This window comes from Ammospiza nelsoni, chromosome 6 (assembly GCF_027579445.1).
Source record: "Ammospiza nelsoni isolate bAmmNel1 chromosome 6, bAmmNel1.pri, whole genome shotgun sequence".
Lineage (NCBI taxonomy): Eukaryota > Metazoa > Chordata > Aves > Passeriformes > Passerellidae > Ammospiza > Ammospiza nelsoni.
Window position 1 is genome coordinate 20,596,537 of NC_080638.1, and position 23,140 is coordinate 20,619,676.

General features: G+C 44.0%; 1 protein-coding gene across 2 annotated transcripts; it reads left to right on the forward strand.

The window, feature by feature from the left end:
- Positions 1-211: 211 nt before the first annotated feature.
- C6H11orf24 (chromosome 6 C11orf24 homolog) lies at positions 212-21,381 on the forward strand. 2 transcript variants are annotated; one of them, XM_059475379.1, is made up of 6 exons: positions 212-322; positions 1,116-1,238; positions 5,201-5,297; positions 17,102-17,340; positions 18,315-18,431; positions 19,577-21,381. In XM_059475379.1, exons 4-6 carry the CDS (start codon positions 17,184-17,186, stop codon positions 20,722-20,724), a joined length of 1,422 nt encoding a protein of 473 aa, XP_059331362.1. In that variant the 5' UTR covers positions 212-322; positions 1,116-1,238; positions 5,201-5,297; positions 17,102-17,183; the 3' UTR covers positions 20,725-21,381. The 2 variants fall into 2 exon arrangements, with proteins under 2 accessions (XP_059331362.1, XP_059331361.1); XM_059475378.1 differs by lacking the exon at positions 212-322 and adding an exon at positions 537-598.
- Positions 21,382-23,140: the final 1,759 nt, after the last annotated feature.

A 23,140-nucleotide genomic window follows, 5' to 3' on the forward strand; every position in this document is an offset into this window, starting at 1 on the left:
GCACCACCGGTCCCGTCACTTCCGCGGGCGGCGCCCGCCCCCGGCCCCGGCCCTTTCCCGGGCCCTTCCCGGGGCCTTTCCGGGGCCACCGCCGGGGGGCGGGGCCCGTGCGGGAGGGGCGTGGCCCCCGGGAGCCGGGCCAATGGGGCGCGGGCGGGGCGGGGCCCGGCCGTGACATGTGGCGGGGCCGCGGGGCTCTGGCGCTCCTTCCGTTCCCTTCCCGGGGCTCTTCCCTGCCTTCCCTGCCCGCGGGGCCGCGCCAGCGCCGGCCCGGCGCCTCTCCCGCCCCGCGGCCGCCTCCTCCAACGGACCCCGCCGCGTCGTGAGTTACGGGCGGGCGGTGACCGCGTCCGGGCCTGAGGGAGCGCGGGCGGGAGGGACGCGGTGCCGGCGAGCGGCCGTGCCGGGGGTCCGCGGGGGGCGCGGAGCCCGGGCGAGTGCGGCGGGCGAGGAGCCGCGGGCCGCGCGGGGGGAGCGGCGGCTCGGCAGCCGTTCCGTGAACTGCCACACAAGTTGCGAGTGCATCTGCGGCACGAGTTGCGAATGAATTTTGCCGTGAGTTGCAGCCCTGCCCCCGCAGCAGCGAACGCTGCGGTCGGTGAGCGCTCCTAGATGGTTTTGTTCGTGGGGAGGCGGGAGCGGGGAGAACTGGGTCTCATTGCGGGGAAGAGGTGATTGACTCAGCAAGTAACTCACCCCCGAGTATGACATTTTTAGGCCCTTTGGGCTATCTCAAAGATCCGGTGTCTCTAGGAGTCGCCACCCTTAGGCACGGCATCGCTTATATGTAAATATATCGCGTGTCCGAATAAATAATGTTGAGCGTGTGCAAGTGAGGTTAGGCTGGTAAGTGGCATCCTGTGGTATTGCACTGAAATATTTTTCAGTTTATCCCAGCTGAAGTGAAGGTTTTCAGCAGATTTAACTGTACCCTGCGCAATGTTAGCAAGGTGTCAGCTGGAGCCCAGGAGATGGCAGGGAGAATAAACACCGTTCTTTGACCAAGCTCTCAAATATGGCATTCCATGGGAATATCCTCTTGCAGTGAATCTTCTGCTGTTGGATACAACAAATCCTTTAACTTTCCCCTCTGTCTCCCAAACTTTGTTTTCTAGGATTGGCAAAGAAAACTCCTGTCGCAGGATCGTGTCAAGTAATGTGCCTTGGTGTCCTACATGTTAACTGACTGAATCCCTGCCAGACTTGGTCATGCAACACCACTGCTCTTTTCTGATAAAGTGAGTTGTCTGACTGCTTACTGGAGGGACAAACCCAAGAAATCCTCCTCACCTTAAGACAGATTGCCATGTAGTTTTGATGAGCAGTGTAAACTTGCTGATAGTGAGCATTTGGTGCCCTTTAGTCCTCAGAGGGTTTATGACTGAACAGTAGCTTTGAAAACTAGGCTACAGGGTGCAGGTTGATGCAATGTTTCTGTCTTAAAAGTGCATGTTATCGGGTTAAGGGGTAGATAAAAGTCCAATTGTGTCAGGAACCCACGCATTACTGAGGAAACCATGGGCCGCTGCAAAACGTCCAGAAATGGACAACACTGGACAAACCAGACCAGTGAAGAGCCTTTTTTTATTATTTGCACATCAGTCTCAAAACATTGTTCCAATGGAGACAGGATGTTAACAGCTGGCTGATCCACACAAAATGTCCCCCAAGGGTGGGGTGATACAGAAAGACATAAAATCATCTCAGTCTAGATTTCAGCCAATCATACATGGAAAAACACATATTGACAAGCATTCTATCCAATCTTATAAAACACACGTAATGGTAGTTAAAACAAAGACTGGTTCATAAGAGACAAAGAACAGAGCTCTATTCATGCTAACCTTCTAAAGATATACATTAAATAACCTTGTTGCCATCCTAAAGCCCATTCTACAGAGGCCTATTGTTATTTATCGCGTATTCTCTACTGCTTGGGAAACTTTTCTGCTGTATCTGCAATGCTAACAGAACTTCAGTCTGAGGCCTATATACTTTTTTTAACCATTTCCTAAAAATCCTCTAACTTTATGGATTCCAACATGTATATTTTTGTATTAATTTAATCTATCTACCATAATCAACCACTACTCTATATGTTAATGCAGTCCATTATGTGGCAATGGATAGTTTAGGAGAAAACCATCAATTTTTATTAGCTTCCATGTCTGTAGTAGATTTGTGCATGTGTTGGGCATGTTTGCTGCTTGATTCTGGCTTTTATGTGTATATAATGCATGCATACACACATGTATTGTTTTAGTACTTTTTTGGAAGAAATTCCAGGCTACATGTCTCTTAACATGTTGGTAAGGGCATCTTTATTTTTTGTTTTTAATTGCAAATTCTCTACTGGATTTATAAACCCATCTGCCAGGAAACAGACTTTGCATCTGGTTAGCTATTATTGAAATTCTTATTGGCACATCAACACAATCTGAAGCCTCTGCCTTCTAAGGGAAGTCTCCTGGCACAGGCTTTTTGAAGGGAGTAATTTGCAAGCAAAATTTCAGGCTTTGGTGATGAAAAACTTCCATGCTGAAGACCTGGTGATGTATTTAAAATGCCTGGATGCATACCCTAGATTACAGGAAACATACTAGCAGACTTTTCACTTGTATGTTACTGGCTAAATTTTCAAGTGAGAATGTTGCAGGGACATTAAGGAATGGAGATGTTTGTGCATGGGTAGGCTGGAGGGAAAAGCAGTCAGTTCACCAGGACTTGCAGGTAGTTCCTCAGCTGCTGTGCATTGCAGAGCAATAAAAACCCACACCAGCTGGCCATTTGTCCTTGTTTCAGTTGGGATGGGATGCTTCTCTGAAGGAGGTGTCTGTTCCTCCTTTAGGTACACAGCTGGTGCAAAGTTCATTTGTGAGGTCCACGAGATACCCTTCCCACCCCTGTCCCAGACAGTAGTTGTAGGGTGAAGCTCCATGGGTTGTGCTGAACCAGCAGCCAGACCAGTTGATCTTTATGACTTTTTTTTCCTTCTGCCCTTAGAGGGACTGGGAGTATCCCTGCTGTGTGTGCTGTTGCTGGATGCCATCTGACACTGTGTGCTCTGGCTCAGCAAGGTTGTTTCCCCTCCCAGCTTCCAGCCTGTTCTGCAGGTGTAATCCTTTGTCATATGCCACATGTCAATGACACCAGCCTGTCTGGCTGTGGGAAGGGCTCCCAGAGGGCTGTTGACTTGGTTGGTAGGGGAGCCAAGCAGTCCTATGAAATAAACTGCTATTGAGCCCTCTCTTGCTTGATGGTAGCAAGCATTTGATGTGTTCATCCCTCCAGTCATTTCTTGTTTCCTTCCTACAGCTTAGACTGGGGGGGAGTTAGTGAAGGAGTTGTGAATTGGCAGCTGGAGTCTAAGGATGCTTCTGGCACTGCAGGGACAGTGACAATGCTGAAAATTAGTGCAGGCAGCACCTGGTTGTGCATTTTGGGTTCACAGCTCTTCCAGCTTTTGACTGCTGGCCATCCAAGACAGTCCCCGTGCGGGTGAGGTGCTCAGGGTGCTTGTGGGGCAGCAGTTCATTCAGGAAAGGACAGCTTATCTCTGCCATGGTATGGAGACTCCCTCCTTGAAGGAATGTCTGCACAGACATTTTTGCATGGTCCTGTGAATAACTTATCCAGTGAAAGTAAGCAGCAAGAACTGCAGAATTGGGCTCTAATGCTCACTGGAACCACGTGGTTGTCTTGCTGGTGTGTAAAGCTGCTTGCTGTTTTGCTGTCTGGCTTGTGCATTGCTTTGTTTCTGTGGGTGAAAACCTTGCATTTAGCTGAGGGCTCTGCTTTGCTCTTCTTGTGATTTCACTGGAATGAGGTTTCCTAGGGCAGTTTTGAATGTCCATCACCATAGGTGCCAAAATGTCCAAGAGTCTTCCATTTCCTTTGCTGGCTTTATTTTTCTTTGCTGTTCTGGGCACAGCCTTCTCAAGGCATAGATGTTGGGTTTTAGTGCTGAGAGGTAGGTGTGCTGCTGTGCTGGCACCAAGGTGGTGCTGTGTAGTGCTGTCAGACTGGCTGGGACTGAAGCCCTGTCTCCAGTGGTGGCATTGCTGTGGTGGGAAGGCTGCTCTTTAAACACCCTTTGTAGAATGTGAGATCTGGAATGACAGTGTGTGGGTCTGGATTCTTCATCACATCCTTTCCTCCTGTTGCATGTAACTTATCAGCCATTTAGAAAGCATGCTGGGTACTTGTTTGGTTGGTTGCTTTCTTGCAGGACAATGTGCTGTGAAGAAAGGAACAGAAGGTAGAGAGCCAAGGATTTGGGTACTTGTTTATTTGCAGCCAGCTGGACTGTCCCCCAGCATGGCAGGAACCACAGTCCATTTGTACATCTTGCACCTGCTTGAGGAACCAGCTGGTGCCCCATTTGAGCAGGCAGTTTGGCCTGTGCTGGCCTTTGGGTTGCAGGGGTGTGCCTGGATTGTCTCTGTGCATCACCACAGCTCCTGGCACCTTTGCCTGGGGAGACCCAGCTGGGCTATGTCCCCTAAAGGACAACTAAACTGTGCTCTGCAGAGGTGGCCATGGGGTTCCAAGCCCCCACAGCTACCTCTGTTATTCCCTAGGTACACAGAGAGGGAAGGAGAGGTGGTCTGTGTACAAGAGCCTTTTTATTAACTTACTGAGACATTGAGCAAGTCCCCTTTACTGCTTCTGCTGACAATGACTGTCCAGCAGGGCATTGGGACTGCCTTCCCTGGCTCCACCTGACTTTGACTTGGTGCCAAGCCCAGAGAGCTACTTATGCAATAGTCCAGCAAAACATGTCAGTATGTATTTCTCATGTGTCCTAGTTTCAGACTTTAAAAAAAAGAGGTGAAGAAGAGTGGCTGATAAAATTTGTGTTGAATTTTACATGTATGTTTGTGTTGGATTTATATTTGTTTGGCCTGAGGAGACTTTGCAGCACTTTAACTAAATCTGTTTTTAAATCCACTTAAGTTGAACTCCTACTACAACTAGTGTGTGGAGAGCAGGATGAAATCTCATTAATTTTAATAGGATTAAGCATGTTCTTTTGCTGAGTCTTCTGCTATTTTTTTTTTTTTTTGGCTTTTCTATATAGAAAGCAGGATAAACTTTTCCACTCTTCCATGTCTTTGTGAAAATGCTTTGACAGGCTCACAGAAATGACTCTCTGGTTGCATACAATAACATTTTACACATTTTTTTCCTCTGCTTTCAGCTGTAGTCCTACTGTATCCAGGCTTTTATTGGCTTTTGCTTTCCCTAAAGGCGCAATAATTCCTGACAGCAAGAAAACAGTTACAAGTGTTTGCATGGTAAGTTTCTGCACTCAAAATCATTATTTTTGCTTTTGGTCTCTCTGGATAGGTTTGAAACTGCTGTAAAACAAGCCAATTAGTAGAGAGAAATTCTGTAGAAGTCAGCAGGAACTGAGCATGTGCAGGTGGGTGAGGGCAAAATTAATTTCTGTTCACCAGCCAGCAATAAACTGAAGTACAACAAATAAAGGTAGAAGTGGTTTGCATGCAAACTGGTTGAAGTGTAATAATATTTGGCGTCTAAGATTGAACGACTATTAACTGGAGAGGAAGCTGCTTCATGCATTTGTGTTACCTCTTTACTTCCACATTTCATAGTGTATGTCATGCCCTGAATATCAATGTTGATACAGGAATTTGATTTGTTTGTAATTTATATTACAGGAACACTCCTCTTCCCTCTCTCTATCTGAAAAGACAAATCCCACAGCAGGTATTTCTGGATGTCCCTGAGATGCTCCTAATGACACACTAACTACATATGTGCTTTCCTAGGAAAAGCTGACTGTGTTGTAGCTGTGCACTAAGCTGGATTTCAAGAGACTTGATTTACATTTTCACTTCCAGCTCTGATCAGTTCCTCCTATAGCTATACACAAATGACTCAGTCTTTTCACACCCCTTTTCCCACCCTGTGAGATAAGGGAGGGTTGATCCACCTTTCCTCTGCTCTGCTCTTTTGAACTGATGCCGTGTTGTGCTATGGACTAATCCATATTGCAAAGGTTGGGCTGGTGTTTTTGTGTCAGCAAAACTCCTCTATGACATCAGTCCTTTTGATGAAACTTTACATCATCAGTGTGTTGTTTTGCTGGCAGTAGCATCTAGATTGAAGTTCCTGTATCTAATTAAAAAAGGAGAATGTAGTGGAGAAAAAAAAAAAACATTCTGGGGTTTTTTTCCATAAGATTTTTTTTCCATAAGATAAACAGAGATTGGCTTTTTAAGGGGGTTAAAGATGGGGAATTCTGACAGGTGAGAAATGCCCAGTGATACCTTGAAATTCTCTATGGGCAAGCAAAGGGCATTTATTCCCATCATAAAAGGGTTAGGCTTGGAAGAGACCTTAAATGTCATCTAGTTCCAACCCCCCTGCCATGGGCAGAGATGATCAGGGTGCTCAGGGCTCCTTCCAACCTGGCCTTGAACACTTTCAGGGAAGGGGTATCTACAGCTTCTCTGGGCAACCTGTGCCAGTGCCTTACCACTTGTCCTGTCACAGTCTTCTGTAAAATGTCCATCTCCCTCTTTGTTATATGCCCCCTTGAAGTACTAAAGACAACAATGAGGTCTCCCCAGAATCTTTTCTTCTCCAGCCTCAACAACCCCAACTCTCTCAGCCTGCCTTTGTAGGAGAGGTGCTGGACCCATCCCTCCAGGTGAGGTCTCACCAGAGCACAGCAGAGAGGCAGAATTCCTTCCCTTAACCTACTGGCCATGTTCCTCTTGATGCAGCCCAGGCTTTCTAGGCTGTAAGCATGCATTGCTGAGACATAAATGATATCTTCGTCAATGATGATGATTTTTTAAGGGATTGCCGGCAGTTTGTATTTGCAGTGTGGTAGTGGCAGGACCCACGTGTTGTGGCTGTAATGGCCATCTCTGAGGTGGCTGGAAATGCATCACTGACAGTGCCTGGGATATCCCTGACTCCAGTGGGCACATTCTGGGTGGTGAAGCCAGCAAAGGAATGCAGTGTCATGGGCCTGCTGGTGGCTGCACAACTCAGTTCTGGGCAGGTCTCAGGTTCCACAGTTCTGCTAGACTTATTCTCACATATAAAGTTAAACATGGGCTTTGTGTTTGAAGAATTATTGCCTAAGACAGATAGGCTAATGTGGAAACAGCTGATAACGTTCTGCAGGGACACTTGCATGAGTTTGAGAAGCACGTGGCCTGGTCTGGGCTCTAATGCACATGGCTTTTGTTACCAGCTGACTTGGTAAGCAAAAGCAGGAACTTGTGTTTGTTTGCTGTTCAGCAAATAGCTTTTGACTGAATCCCATGTATTCATAGATTACTGTTTGTTGCTTTTCTGTCCATTGTGAAGGGAGCAAGGATTTCTAGGCTTTGAAAGTCTTGTAATGTATAGAAGCTGGATATATATTGATGCAATGAAATCCAAAAGATGTGATTTAGCAACTGTAACAGAAGTGGGTTTCCAGTGCTGATAATCAGTCCTCTTAAGGAATATCAGAATGAAAGAGTTTAAAAATAAAATATAAACAGAAAATGCTGGTGAGTTGGAGGATTTTGGTTCCCTTTTTTTTTCCTGTAGGTTTTGGCAATATTAGTAAGCTGTTCTTTCTGGGTGGTATGTTCTGCACTTGGTCTTTGACCCGTCTGAAAGTGGAAACAGATGTAATGCAAACTGTAGAGTAGGCAACCTGTCCCCTGGGAGCTGACTGAAAACAAACCCCTCTACTGAATGAGATCTTAAGTTATTGCATGTCTTGGGACAAATTTGTTTGCAGTAAATCAGTAAGATAACACCTGCAGAGGTCCCTTCTGGAGTTAAAATACATGCTCCAGAATTGTGATGAACAGCTGACTCAGGCATTCACATTTACAGTTGCTTCTTAGCAAGATGCAGTGAATGCCATCCAGTGAACACTGGGCTGTAACACAGGATTTCATACAGAGATTCATCTGCATAAATGATGTCTGGGTGGAGAGAATTTGTAAATAAAATACATGGACAAATTTATTTCAGTATTTTTATCTAATCTCCAGGAATGTTACTGCTGGAGGCTAGTGCTCTAAGAAGCAAAGACTGAAATGGTGGGCATGCAGTTTAAATGGTTAGAGATTGTTTGATTTTGTAGCTCTTAAAACACCTCTGCATAGGTAGAGAGTTTTTTTATGTTGGCCTATAGGTGCTAGAGGGTTTGTTAAGCAAGATGCTCTTCAGATGGCTATGAGAAAAAAAGGCATATAAACCCAAAACTAACCCCAAAATCCTCAACGCATGATCCTCACTGCAGTGCAGTTTTTTTGCTCTGCTGTCAGCTTGGGCAGATTTACCTCATGATATAAGTCCAGGCAATTGAAGTGAAAGTGCCCTTCTCCATTACATCCTGAGAAGATGCTGGTTCTAAACTGCCCAAAATAGAGAAGGAACCTGAAGAGAAGACTTCTGGTCCTCTGACCCATTGCTGTCTGGAGTTTTCTCTGTTCTCTTCTCGAAACTTTCAGATTTCTGGATGATTTTAAGAAGCAAACATATTCTCAGCAGTTGACAGTTGCAGTGCCAAACATGCATTTTGTCACACTGAGATTCCTGACAGTCTGTAGGGTTGACTCTGCTGCTATAGGGCAGTTCTTGGTTTACTGCAAATTGCAGCTTTTGAGGAAAGCAGCATTGGTGCCACTTTGTGTTCTGAGGCAGTTTAGTGGTGTGATTTAACCCCTCTGCTTCATTACAATTGAACAGGAGCAAGAGCAGCTGAGAGGCAGGGGCAGGTTTATGGGTTTGAGGTCCCTACAACCAGCTGATGGGACTCTTCAGCCTTCAAGTTGGATTTGTTAGTCTGGTCTCTAGTTCTGAGGGTCCTAAGCTTTGTTTAACAAAGGATGAAGCTGAAGAAGTGTTGCACCTCAGTGCTGGCTGCCTGGGTTCTCACTTTTCTGCATTTATAGCCATTTCTCATTCCAGTCTTGCAGAGTCTCTAGCAGCAAACAATTTGAAACAAAAGTGTTGTTTGATAGGTAGAAGTGCATGTTAATTCAAGTGTGAATTCTTTAATTCTTGGCACATCTTTTGTTTTGTATCTAATTTCATTCAGTCACAGTCTGTTCCACCTGTTGATTCCTGACCTACAATGGTGTTCTGCTGATCTGATGATATTGGACAGGTTTGTACTGGATACACTGGAGCTGAAATCTTCAGAACACCAGTCAGAAGCAAGCAGTGAGAGTTACTGCTTGTAGTGTGGTTTTCACATCCTTGTCCTTTCCCTTATTTTTGTTGTCAGAGCTTGGATAACCTCTCCTCTTGGCTAGATAATTAATGTATGGTGAGCTGATCTTTGAACCAGGTCTATCTTGTTGGTAGTTTGGCTTTTCTGGTTTGCTGTTCCCCTCATTACAGGATTGGGGCATCTTTGGCATAAAGTCAGTAGCCAGAGATTTCTAATAGGTTCAGTCTTCCTGCTGCTTCTAGGTCACAGATTCTGGAGGAGTAAGAATAATCTCTTAATTTTGTTACAAGTTCAGGTGTTAAAATTTGAGAGAGAGGTTTCAAATTTGGGGGTTTTTTCTGTGTTTGGTGCTGTATTGCTAAGCAAAAATTGAAGATGGATATTAGCACAGAGGCATCTGAGATGGCTTCTGAAAATATCTGTATTTGTGACGCCATCTGTCCAGTCAAATACAGAACACTTATGACATTTGTGTCTGGTACAAGTCAAACTGGTGTTTGTGGTAGTTGTCATCTCTCTTGGTGAGCTGCTCTGCTGACTTTCTGTAGAGGCCCATGACATTCAGGTGTCCCCCCAGAATAGCTTTGTAGTTCTTGTTAGCCACAATCAGCAGCAGACAGACAGACAGACCTTTCATATGGAGCTCAGAAATGTTTGGAGGAACCTGCTGCTCCCTGTGCAGTTCCTCTTCCATGAGTGAGGGGCTCTGGGGTACTGGAAGAGCTTTGAGAAGCTCAAACCAAATTTCTTTACTTTGATTGATTAATCAGATTTTGAGTATCAAGACTGAAAACTATAATAAAGAGTTACTCTGAAATGGAAAAGAGGGAACCTAGAACAGGTAGGAGAGCAGAGCTGCTGCCCTGCTGATTTGTGGGACATGAGACAGAGCTGGGCTGAGGCACTGCTGCAGATGCTGCCTTGGCAGCTCATGAGGGTCAGGAAAGGGAAGGATGTTTTTCCTCTAGGTTCTGATAACAGGTTTAAATTCAGATTGGTGCAGGACCTGAAGACTTGCTGGCTAAGAAGAGCCTGCCACAAGGAAGACCAGCAAGGATGAGGAAAGCTGCTGCTGCATTTGATTCTTTGTTTGGAAAAAAATAGATTTGGCTAAGCTTTCCCTCCCACCCTGCCCTGTGATTTCCACACCTGTCAAGCTGTCAAAATCACAAAGCAGGGATGCATGTGCCAACAAACTTTATTTGGTATTGCTGTAAGTGTATTCTTGGCTTGGAGACTTTAGGAAGAATCTCTTCTTTGTCCTAACATATGTATGGTGAAATCCTCCCCAGTGTCATATTGCATTGAGATAAGCTGGAGTGTCTTATTGCTGCATCTCACCTGGGAGAGCTTCCATATGAAAATACCTTTGTTTTTAACCTGAGTTGTTTGCTCAAATAAGGGAAACCTCCTATAGTCTTGGAGCCTTCAGGGTGTTTTGCTTGTGAGGATAATGGGAGCTGGAGCCACATATGTTTGGATTTTTGTTTTTAATTTGTGTTTATTTTCCATATTTCAGGATATGCACAAAGATCTTATTTCCTTGAAGAAAGGAGAACTAGCCAAAAATGTTTCCCTTTCTTCCAGTTGTTTTAGGGATGAGCAGACATTCCCTTTCAGTCTCAGCACTGGGCTCATGTTTTGGCTGTTTCCAGGCTCTCTGAACTTAGGATTCCTGAGTTTCTGAGCTCCCACAGTTTTGCCTTATGCTATTGTAGTGTAAGGTGACATTTTTGCTGTGTGTAACCCTACTGAAAACCATGTACAGACTTAAAATTCCTGAGCAAAGATGCAGAACCTTGTGATCTGGATGGAGGTATGTCCTGTGTTTCCATGGGCCTAAAATTAGTATTTCAGCTACATGAACCTATAGAGAAGCATAATGATTTCTCAGAAATATCGAGAGTGGAAGATAACATTTCAGTGAAACTTGAATTGATCTGGATTGCCAGGTATTTGCTGACTGTGGTAAAATTGTGCAGGGCAGGAGGTGAGTGGGTGACCAGACTTCAACACACTGGCACTTGCTCCAGCAGTAACACTTGGTTATTTGTATCTTCAGGCTCAAGTTGCTGCTTGCTAAGTCTCTGTTAGCTCCACACTTGTCAGTTTTGGATTCAGCAGCACTTCAGGCTCAGTTTATTTCTGTGCATGTGGAATGTGCTGGTTCCACCCCTCAGCAAGCATGAAGCACCTGCCCTGCAGAGCACCTGCTCCTGCAGGCACTTAGAGGAACCAACATCAGGAGCTGCACCTTTACCCTTCTTGATGAACTTTGCTGTGTGTTAGTTCAAGGGCTGCAGAGTTCGTGTGGGACCCCACTGGGATGGTTCCTTTGAGGGTCTTGTTGAAAGCTGGTTAATTTGAAACACATGGTGTGAAATGCCCTGCATATGATCTCCAGTTCCCATGAGACAGCAACACGTCTGAGAACTTCTATCTGCTTCGGGTGCAGACCAGACTGGGGAAGGTTGCAGTTGAGCCATAGTGCACATTTTTATTGCTTAAAGGTATTTTTGTTGACAGATTTATTGTTCAGCCACAGCTTTATGCAGTTAGCTTTTGGCAGCTTGCTTTTCTGTATATTAAAACTAGATTGTTTCAGATATTTCAAAACAAGGCACATTTTCATAAATCAAATAGCTGTCTGATCATTTTTCACAGGAAAAATGTTTTGCTGAGTAGTACTTCTCAGCATCAGAACTGCAGCACATGGCACTAATATGAGTGAGAAAGGATGATGGATGGGTGGTGCTGGTTTGGAAGTTTTAAAGTTTACATTTATTTCTTCAGAGGCAAAGCATGATGGCCATGAACAGTGGCAATGTGGATTGTCCTCAGCTGTATAAGCTGTCTGCCTGCTGCCCTGAGAGAGGAGCCAAGTGGGCAGCCAAGGAACAGAGAGATGGAGATGGGTAAAGCTGGTGGGAGCAGCTTTGCAGCTTGTCAATAACTTTGTTGGGCAGCCAAAGGAATGTGATGGCTCTAAAGCTGCTGTTCAGAGAATCATATAACTCCACCTGGTCATACTCAGCTGACACTGGGTCTGCCTCATTTGCCTTGGTGTTGTCCCTTCTGTCTCCAAGCCTATCTACATGTGCATTTTCAGTCTTGGAGAGAAGCTTGGGAACTAAAATGCATGTGAGGATGCAGTGCAGATTCCGTCTCCTGTACTCTTGCCTTGATTTACAAAATGAGATGTGCTTGTCTTGCTTTAGCTAAATCTGGTTTAATTCTGTTTTTCTAAAGAGAGAAGCGTTGCACTTGTTCAGACAGCTGACATGTCAAGTGTTTAGCTGCAAATGGAAACAGGCCTTATGCCTTCTCAGTTTGATGGGAGAGTAGCATTGTTGTCTGCAAAAGTATTCCACCCCTGTTTTCCCTGCTTTGTTGTTATACTGAAGATAGATTATTTCTTTGCTACTCCAACCTTATTTCATACCTAGTAAGTATGAATTTTGAGGCAGTGTCTACTGGTTGTTCAGTGACAGCTCAGAGGAGCATGTGTTGCCCTAAATGATTTGCTTTGCACACTTTGTACCTGTGATCTCTAACACCCACATTCCCTATTTTTGTGGTTATTTGGTCTAGTTCAGTATCTCTCTTCACCCTGGTGCAATCACTGCATGCACCTTGCAGCTGCTTAACCAGGAACAGCTGAGGCTGCTGGGGGGGCCATGGAGGCAAGGGATTTATATTCCAAGGGCTTCTCTCTGCTCTTGCAACATCATCCCAATCATTGTTCTTTGCAATAATGATTTTTTTTTTATTTGTATAAATTCCTTGGCTTAAGCACTGTGAGATCAGCAAGAAGCAAGGAACTCTTCTGAAACCCAGCAGGCAGTGCCCTCTGGGTATGTGTGTGCATTGCAAAGTCATCAGTCATTCAGTTGTTGACTCAAAGTTATTCTGGTTTGTCAGCATGCTTATTCCCTGCTGAGTTACAGCCACAGATAACAAAAGTGAACTTTGTGTTTTTCAGAGTGTAGTCTTTTCCCAGATTTTATTTGTTGCTGTCTTTTGTGGTTTGGTTTTACTTTGGTTTGGCTTTGAATTTCCTTGGGGATGTTTTATAGGCAGAGAAGGTAGTGCTTGAGAAGTCGATTTTGCCCCAATTTTTCAAAATTACTTCTGAGGGGATCAGCAGCATTCATCTCTTGCACTGCTGTCCAGATGGCTCGACAGGTTTGGACAAGAAGGTTTAGTGAGTGTTGTTTTGGGATGTGGGTGCAGGGGCTGGGTGCTCGGAGGGGTCTCTGGGTACAGGTGGAGCCATGAGGGACAGCAGGTCAGAAATACAGCTTATTGCTTGTGATAACAGAGGGCAGTTGTTAAACTGGGAAAAGTGATCTGCAGGTAGTGGTAACTCCTGTTCTGGATGAATGGAATTGGCTAAGGTGGAAGAGGCAAAACAACCCCATGCCTCTAGCTGATATTTATCTGATATTAAAGCATCCCAAGCCTCATCTGTAGTGCATTAAGGTATGGCTGCAACTGGTTATCCTCTCACTGGTCTTGGAAAGGAGCTGTTTGCTTGTCTGATACACTCAAAGTCTGTGCATTGTGTTTGTCTGCTTCACACACTCCCTCTGCAGTCTGCAAAGGGATTTTTACAGTTGGCTGAAGGATGTTAAAAAGTGTTTTAAGCTTGTAATCTTGTATTGAGTGCCTTAGGGGAGGTATTGCCTGATGGTCCCTGAGGAGACCATGTTTAGTGAGAGGCAAAGGGGGGACAAATCTTTTGTGCATGAGCTTGGCATGTCCCCCTAAAACAATGCTGACCTAATCCAGAAAGGCTGCCAGGTACTTTGGAAGAGGTGAAAGTTATTTTCTGGGATTTTGTTTTGCTCTGCAGTTGTTGCATTTAAGTGGAACCAAAGTCAGCTGTGCTGGGAAGGACTTCTAGTGAATTGATGTAGTTGGGGATACAAAGCATCTCTTTGCATAGGGGATGCATGTTAATGCAACAGCTTCCAGCTACTGGTGTTATCATTTGATCTTGCAAATATATGTAGTTCTTTGGTTGGTTGAGATTAATAATTAATAATATTAATGACAAATTTTATTTGTCCTAAAACTGAGATTTTAACAACAATAATAGTATTTATTTATAGCTATAATCCTGTTATATCTGCAGTTTCAAAATGCAATGCAAGATGTTTATTCTTAGAAGATGGTTATTATAATTTCAAAATTATTACTTAAGGTATGAAAAAGCCTCCTGTAATAAATGTTTAGTGTTTGTGTTCATTGCTGTTAATCCTTACTAGTTTATTTGAAACAGTGTATGCATAGATTATTAAATGGGTAACTCATTCTCAGGGTTAGTTCTTAGGTTGTAAAATAATGCTTTTTATAAAGCCTGGACCTTAAAAAGGGACATAAGTTGCACTCTTTAAAATGTGAAATATGTTAATGATGGGTTTTTTCTTTTATGTTTGTGGATTAAGTACTGCTTTCTGAATCTCTGCCTATGACCTGTGAACTTTTCAAAAGTGCACTTACTTTGGCACCGTGTGGTGGGAGTGCAGGTTGCCAGACAGTGCTCTGAGGTGAAGTACCTCTAGTGTCTTTGAGGGAACCCAATTCACTTGCTTTAAGTTGAAGGATTTGGGGTTTAAAGGAAGTCTTTGCTGTCTGCTCTAGGAAAATCTCTCATGGGCAGAATACTTAATGTTTTCCCTTGCTTTCCCCCTTGCTCCCAGTCTTATCAACTGCAGCTTTCAATGGTTAATCTACAACATATGCAAAGAATGACAGTCAGAGTGTGATAAAGGCTGAGGCAAACTTGTAAAAGTGCCCTGCAATTTGGGGCAGTGGGAGAGGTATTGGAAATTGGCTTGGCTGAACAACCCAAATTAGTATTGCCAATTCCCTGATGAGAATGTGGGGCTGCCTTCCTGAGCAGCCAGTGCTGGTGTAGCGTGTTGCAAAGGCTGTGCTGGTATTGCACAGGTCATCTCCTCTCCTGTCCTGATCCTTGCAGCTTTGCTGAGGTGACTTGGAAGAAGTGATAAGGAAAGAGCAAAGTCAGTCTGTGCTGTGGTGGCACAGTGTGTACTGGGAGGGGCACCAGCCATAGTTGGTACATTGGACTAGGTGGGGCTGCTGAGCTGCCTTTCCTTGCCAAGACTTCTGGTCTCAGGTCAGATTTAGAAATATTTCCAGCTGCCAGGTGAGATGACTCAGCTTGAACGTCTGGCTGCACTGAGAAACCTGCTCACACAAAATGAGCCTGATGCTGTGCACGCTTGCCTCAGGGAGAAAGCTGCAGAGGGGTGCAAGGGCCCTACAGTCACTGGGGCTTGCCATCTCTCTGGGAGAGCAGAAGGTCTAAAAATGCCTCATCCGTTTTCAACAGGTAAAATAACTCTTTTTACTAGAATAAATAGGCAGGAAGGAGACTTTTGAATTCCTCAGGGGACTTGAAGTTTGACTAGGAAAACGGAATTTGAGGCACTGCATTTTAGTGTCAAGTTTTGTCCCCATCTTTGGCTCTTTGACAGTCTAGTGTGGCCCTGTATATTGTGTGTCCTCTGTGAAGCTTGGGGTAACTGTTTATATTTCATTCCTTTTCGGATAGGGTGGTTTTGAAGCTCAAGCTCTGTTACCCTGTTTGGGGCTTTAGGATATAATAGAAGGAAAAATTGGAAGCAAAAGTTTAATGGTACAGAGCATCAAAATATTGCAATCTGAGTCACAGCTAACAAACACTATTTAGGGCTTTTTTTGGAGGGGAAATAGCTCTTAGATTGTTAAATTCACAAGCATGGTTGAAGCTGGAGTTCTCGTGGTTGAAATTGAGACTTCTAGCCTGGATGGCTAAATGAGGGTCTTACGCACATTCCTGAGGGCTGTTGGATGTTCTTGCCTGTGGTATTTATACATTCACACATGCTGCTCATTCTGCGTTGGGAGCTGCCTTTGCAGTCATCACATCCGGCTCGGGGATGTCACACAAGGCTGAATCTCAACACTCTCTGAAGGCTGTCACATTTCTCTTCATAACTTCAGGATGGTGACTAAAGCTCGCTTAAGTGATGAGGAAGAGGATTGTCCTTAAAATTTACTTAGAGAAGAGGCTTACAATGGGTCTAGTTCAGACTGAAATGTTTGGAATTTCATACAAAGCTCCAAAAACCTCAGAACCAAGAGGATAAATCCAGATGGAAGCTACTAAGCTACTAATCTGCTCTGATGTCAGTGGGAGCTGTTTCAGTGTCTTCAGTGACAAAAGCCTCTCCATTGGGTCAGTCACATGTGTGCATTAATAATGAAGGAAATGCATTATGTGTTGTTTTATGTGTGGAAATGAAGGCTTACTGTGGGTGTGAATATTCTTCAGTAACAGCTGTGTCTATGTAATGTCTTGGACGACCAGAAGTACTGGTTTTAGCTTGTTTTCAATAAAAATTTCTTTGAGCTTTTTGTAATGAGCAGGAAAACCAAAGCAGAAATCAACCTTGGTTACTTGGTTTTGACTGACTTGGTGTAAAGGCAGGACCAGGACTGTAGTTCCCCTTATTATCAGTGTGCTCAAACTGGTGAAAACCCTTCTGCTGAGCCTGGGCACAACATTAAGGGGTCCCAGAATGAGTCCAAAGACATCATATCTGTGCTGCCACATGCTTTTGGGCTTTGAGGTTGACTGTACCCATGGCTTTTGACTTAAGCTGTTTTCCACTGGGACGTGAAGGAAGGAGAGCAAAGTACCTTTTCCAAAGAAAGAGCCTCTCTGGGAAGTGGGAAATGTCTTCACTCCTCCTGCCTCCGAGCCCTTGCTTGTTTGTGATGTGTAATGATACTTGCCTGCCTTTTGTATGTTTTTATTTTCCATTCCTGCTCATAGGGATATAAATTGTTGTTTTCTTTTTTTAATAGGTATATTGCAGTGGATCTGAAGTTGACATAAGAGAGAATTTCTTCTGGGAAGAGAAGTTTCCCTGTGAGGCTGACCCTGAAGATGTGGACTGCCATTGTGTTCTTCCTGCTGATTTCCATCTGTTTTTGTGAGCAACAATTTTCTGTCCTGAAAGGGAGAGGAGTCCATGTAGTGCAAATAAGCAGGCTTACCAGTGAAGAGCAATGCAGACAGGCTTGTCAGAGCCCAGGTGCTTCAGGTGAGGTTCTTGTCCCTTGGATGGAATTCCAGCTGCATTTTCTGCTCCTTGAAGGTCTCTGCTGCTTCTTAGACTTTCTTTTTTAATTCCAGTTGTTTACAGGCATTTACAGTTACAGCTGCTATGTGTGGTGCTGAATAATTTCTGACAGATTTGGTTAAATTGAATCCAGGACAAGTGCTTCCCAGGGCCCTTCAGGCTTCCATAGGAAACAGCATGTGCTGTTGGTGTGCGCTGATGGCGTGCAAAGTGTTAGGTCACTTGAATTGCAGAAATTATTCCCAGCTGCCAGATGCTTGCAAGGGAGCAGTGCTGTTGCAGACAGCTGCACTAGAATGAGTAATCTTTGCTCCCTGGTATTTGTGTGTGTTTTCTGCCTTAGAAGAAACTACTTTGTCCTGCAACCAAGCACAGGGTTAAATCTATTGAGGTAAAAGCCTTCTCACTACATCTGAGATGTCTTTACAAAGAATTAAACTTCCAAAAGAGTCTTCTAGTTGTCCTTATGAAGGCCCCCAATCTTTTTATGAGAAAGCTTGAAGCTGCTACAAAAAGCTGGTGCTGCTGTGGTGAAGATGAGACCTTGGCTCAGGTGGATGAATATCTGACATTCAGGTGGTTAGTAACCTAATAAAGATGCTGGTTTTAATGGCCATTAATGGTCATTTTCCTCATGAAGACATCTAGATGAATTTACATGGGTCCTAACTGTAGTGCACTTTGAATTGCTGTTGTCCGGAGACACACAGGTGGGTAGGCTACATTGGCAATATTGGTTTCATTGGCTTTCTTTGGTTATTTTCACTAAGGCTGAATCAGGATTCTTTAAGGTCAGACCTTCTAGATATTGTGTGGTTTTGGGGTTTTTTTTTGCTTGTGGTTTTTTGTCCTTTTTTTCAATTCTTTAACTAGAGCCCCAAAGCAACGTCTTTGGTATCCTGTGTTCAGAAATCCATTTTCTCTGCTGTTTTCAGGGAGCCATCACTGTAATTGGTCTGTGCCCTACCAGAATCACTGCCTCCTCCTGCAGTGTCACCAGCTGAGTGTGTGCCAGAATGCTGGAGAACAGGACATCAGAGACCTGCTTGCAGGTAAAGCCATGTTTCAGCCTCCGGGAAATCCAGGGTCCTGATTCTTTTGCTTTAAATGCCTACATTTAACTCTTGATAGGCTTTCAGCTGAGGAGGATGGGTTGTGAAATGCCTGCAGGGTGGTTCTGTAGGTACTGTTCACTGGAATAACTGTTTCACTTTGTCCTGGGGATTCTGGCACTTGCATGAGTGCATGATGTGTCTTTGAATAACTTTTGTAACACTTACTGAGTAACAGTTTGTCTCCATGTTGAAGACATCATTCAAGCCATTTGCACGCCACACGCTGTCCTAGTGAAAATAAAGGCATAACAGATGTATTTATATATTTTTTTCAGAGAAAGGAAAATGTCCTGGCATTGTTTTTCTCTCAGATTGCCAGGGTTTTGTTCCAGAGTCAACAGACTGCTTTTTTATTCAGAGCAGCAATTGCTCATGGTGACTTTCCAGTGCCAGGGTATTCAGTTTAATAAAGTGACACAATAACAAAATGGAGCTTATTTATAAATGGGAAATCAATCTTATAAAGTTTGTTTCAAGAGTTCACTGTACCCAAATTTTAAAAAAAGTTTGTTCATGATTCTTGTGGGTTGGCAAAGGTTTCTCTGCAATGTAACAACTGGACTTGTGATAAGCAGATGGGATTTGTCACTATAAATCTAGCTCACTTAGTTGTGAAGGAAATTATCCTGGTGTATGAAAGTGTAAGTAGAAATTTCTGTTCAGATTTGACAAGTGAAAATTATGAATCTAGGCGCAAAGGCTTTGTCAATGATGTGTAACTTTGAAAGCATGAATCCTCTTCTCAGGAACTGACATTTGTAGGACTGCTCCTGTTGATACTGTGCTTCTGCATTGTACTTCTCTACTTCATTATTCCCCTTCTGTGAAATTAACTCCCTGGATGGGCAAATACGAGAGATCTGTGGAAGAAAAAAACCAAAAAACCTCAAAGGGATTATGTGCAATAAAGGCTGGGGAGTCTCGAGTTTTCATGTTGTTGCTGAATTCAGGACTGATTTATTCCACTTGTACTGTGTGTACTGCAGAATGTGTGTTCTGGTTTGCATGTTGGGGGTTGAGGTTAGATTTGAGCTTGAGAATTTTTTATTCTTACAAAAGTAATTTGTTTTGTCTTTTGGAAGAAATTGTCAACAGCAAATGGGACCCAGCCCTGTTTCACCGCCAGAGCCATCCACAGAAGACAGAGAGGATGCTGAATGCCCGGATTGATCAACACAGTGTGCAAAACACGTTTTATTCAATTGCTCAGACTCACAGTATTCATTTGAGGCATTTGCTTGGGGTTCAGAAGAGAGATGTCACAACAAGTACAAACAAACCAATTGCAAGTGATGCTGCCACCACTACTGCCCCTGCCATAACAGCAAGTGTTACAAATGCAACTTTCTCTACCACTTACGAAGCGACTGCCAAAGCCTCAAACACCCCTGGAGGTTCTCATACTTCTGCTACAACCATGTCATCCTCTGCCTTTTCTCCCCCTCATAGTAACATCTCTGCTCCCACTACCAGCAATGTCACCCAGATGGTGATGACCAGGCAAAAATTAGCAAGTAGTAGCTCTGTCCCAGTACTGTCCCCCACTTCTGCTCCCCTCACTGTTCCTTTTGAAGCAGGTACCCAAGCACAGCAGCCTGGGCCAGGTAGCACCAGCAGCAGTGCTCCTCCTGCTGACAGCCTCACCACTGCTGGAGCTGATCTGAAGACACTGCCCACAGCACTGCCCACCCACACCCCACAGGATGCAGGAACGTCTTCCAGCACTTCCATGAATGCCACAGCACCCATCCCACCAGAGCGCTCTCCCTCTGTGAATTCAGTGCATGCTGGTACATCACCAAGTCTAAAGCCAGAGGTGAAAACAGCCACAGCATCCTTGAATCAATCAGCTTCTCCTCTGGGCTCTACAAGAGGTGCCATGGCTTTAACTACAATCTCTACAGTAGCGACTACAACTGAACATGGGGTAAAGTCAACATCTGATGTCTTTTCAACAACCATGGCTCCCACAGATGCAGCCAAAACAACGGCTTCAGGCCTCACAGAAACTCAGGACACAGACAATGAGTATCTTCTCATTGCTGCTGAGCCCCTGACTCAGTACTTAGTGGATAAAAGTTCACTACTTGCAGTGCTTTTAGTTGGTACGTTCTTTTTCTTAACTGTTATAGTTCTTTTCCTGATGCAGGCCTATGAGAGCTACAAGAAGAAAGATTACACACAAGTGGATTACCTGATCAATGGAATGTATGCGGACTCAGAGATGTGAAGAGGTGGGGATAAATAGTAGTCAAGAGATGGAAGGGAGATTCAAAGTCTGCATGACTTGTTTTTCCTTTCTATCTGCCTATAACACAAACTGAAAGTGCTTCCAAATTTACTTCTAGTGCAATTGAGGAGAAATGCCATGTACTGTATTAAGAAAAAATAATAATTTTTTATTCAACTGTGCAACAGGTTGCTGCAAAACCATAAAAAAGGAATAATTTTTAACATTTTCATAATGCACGGTAGCTTTGGCCATTATAATTCATTGCAAAATAAATCTAACAAGGTGTAAGTTGCCATCATCTGAAAATGCTGTAGTGCTTTTCAGCTGTTTACAGTGCAGGTTGTGTTTCATTTGTTTCATGTGTGCTTCTCTGAAAGCAGAGCAATGAATGCTGTCACCTTTTGTGAAGTGCTCCCAAATAGCCAGATGAGAAGTGTGGAGTACTGTTGCAACAGGGGACTTTTAATCCAGTGTGTGTCATATTTCAGTGTGCTTCTTGCTTATAAAGAGGTCTGTTTACAAGGTATTGTAAACTCTGTTTACTGCTAACCCAAGGTATCTTTTCACCACAGAGTGGATTACTGTGCCTCTGCACTTAAATGATCTTATTTTTATATTCAGTTAATAAACGGGGCCCTGGAAGGGCAGATCTTCTGTTTCTCATTTCATTGCTGTCCCTGCCAGTTCAGAAGCAAGCACATGGGCTTTTGGGGCTGGAGTAAATTAGCTCCACTTCAGTATTCCAAGTGTGGGGGCTTTGAAGACCTTGCTGAAAGCATGGACATGTCACAGAAGATACTGATCATCTTCCAGAGTACTGCTTCTATAATTTAAAGCCATTATGCTGTCAGTCTCCCAGGTGTGCAGACCCACTTACTGCTCATTATCTTCCATACCTAGGGCTCTGTTTTGGGTTTTCTTTTGCATTTAGGACAGAGTTGTTATTATTTTGGAAATTTAATTGCACATGCAGTTGCAACATGGCTCCCAAGATCTGCAGCTGAGAGAATGAGTAGAAAACACTTGATTTTTAGGCAAGTATTCTTCAGTGATTAGTGCATCTTGTTTGGATGACACGTAAATACCAAAGTGCTGAATTGAGGTGTTGGGGTTTTTGTAACCATATTGATGGTTTGTCTCTCACTTTGAATTAGTTGGCTCTTATTTAATCCAGCTTGCATGTAATCTTGAGTGAGAGCTGATAATAAGCACACCTCAGAATTTGAGCTGCTGAGTTCCAGTTTGATTATTTATTCAAGTTTTTGGGCTGTTTAGAATTTGGAGGGAGCCTTTACCCTGGGAGAGGCTGCTTTGTAGCCGACTTCCTTGTCAGTTGAGAGTGCTGTGAAAACAGCTGCAGAGAGCACAAGCAGCAGCACAGCCAAGGGGTTGTTTGAACAAAATAGGCTGGAGAGATTTTCCTGAATCTTACCCAACGTAAATTTTGAGGGCAAAACTTCAGCAAATAGAGCATGTTGAGGAAAGAAACCACTTTGGAAGCGAGATCACTTGGTTTTCAGCATCAGGGTGCATTTAGCAGTACTTTTTCAGGGACCTCTTCTGCCAGTAGGCAATAGGTTAGAGCATCTCTCAGGGTAAAGGGGTATTGTGGTTTGGGGAGTCTGCCTCCTTGGAAAGTTTGAAGTAAAAGTATAAGCCACAAAATTTACTCCATATTTCCCTGGGGTGGGGCAGAATTTTTTCAGGGTCTCGGTTTCATTGTATTTTAAAATTACTATTAATAGGTTTGCCCTGAGCAGAAGGGAACTGAATTCCAATTTCTCTGCCTTTCGGGAGCCACCCGTGTAGAGCATCTGTGCAAACAAGGTGCTGGGAACATCCCCCAGCACAGCTGGGGAGTTGCACCCTGTTGAGGTGCTTGGGATTGTGTTGAGCTGTTAGCCTGTCTGGCAGATGCTGTTCTACATCCACCAAGTCCAGAGATTTATCTTTACATAGTGATTTCAGGTTTCACCTTAATTGCAAGTGAGTCACTAACCACAGACCTAAGGATGTGGTCTTGAGCTCTGCTCCAGATACTGAGATAAGAGCTGTCTGCTGGCTCCCTGCCATCTCCCAAGCAGGAGGATGAGCCTTACCTCAGACTCAGCTCACTTCTTTTCCTCCTTGTTTAGGCAGCTTGGATAAATGCATTTTGGTGGGCCAAATCCAGGCAGTAGTGCTCTTCCTTCTCTATGTAGTGAATTCCTGCCTTTAGGAAGTGCCTTCCTACATAAAGGGTTGTTGTTGCAGCTTTTCTGCAGGTTCTCTGCAGTGTTTTTGGGGTTTTTTTCTAAGTTGCCTGAGCTATTTCCAGAAACACAAACTATGATCATCAGACTGGTGATTGCTTATCTTGAAAATGGGGAAATTTTTGATGAACTTTGCATTCACTGTGGCCTTTTACATTTTG

Excerpts from the sequence above, each read along its gene's own strand:
- C6H11orf24 (XM_059475379.1), top strand. The coding sequence starts at position 17,184 with ATGTGGACTGCCATTGTGTTCTTCCTGCTGATTTCCATCTGTTTTTGT. Across the intron at positions 17,341-18,314 it reads TCAGAGCCCAGGTGCTTCAG|GGAGCCATCACTGTAATTGG; the intron begins GTGAGGTTCTTG and ends TGCTGTTTTCAG. Across the intron at positions 18,432-19,576 it reads CATCAGAGACCTGCTTGCAG|AAATTGTCAACAGCAAATGG; the intron begins GTAAAGCCATGT and ends GTCTTTTGGAAG.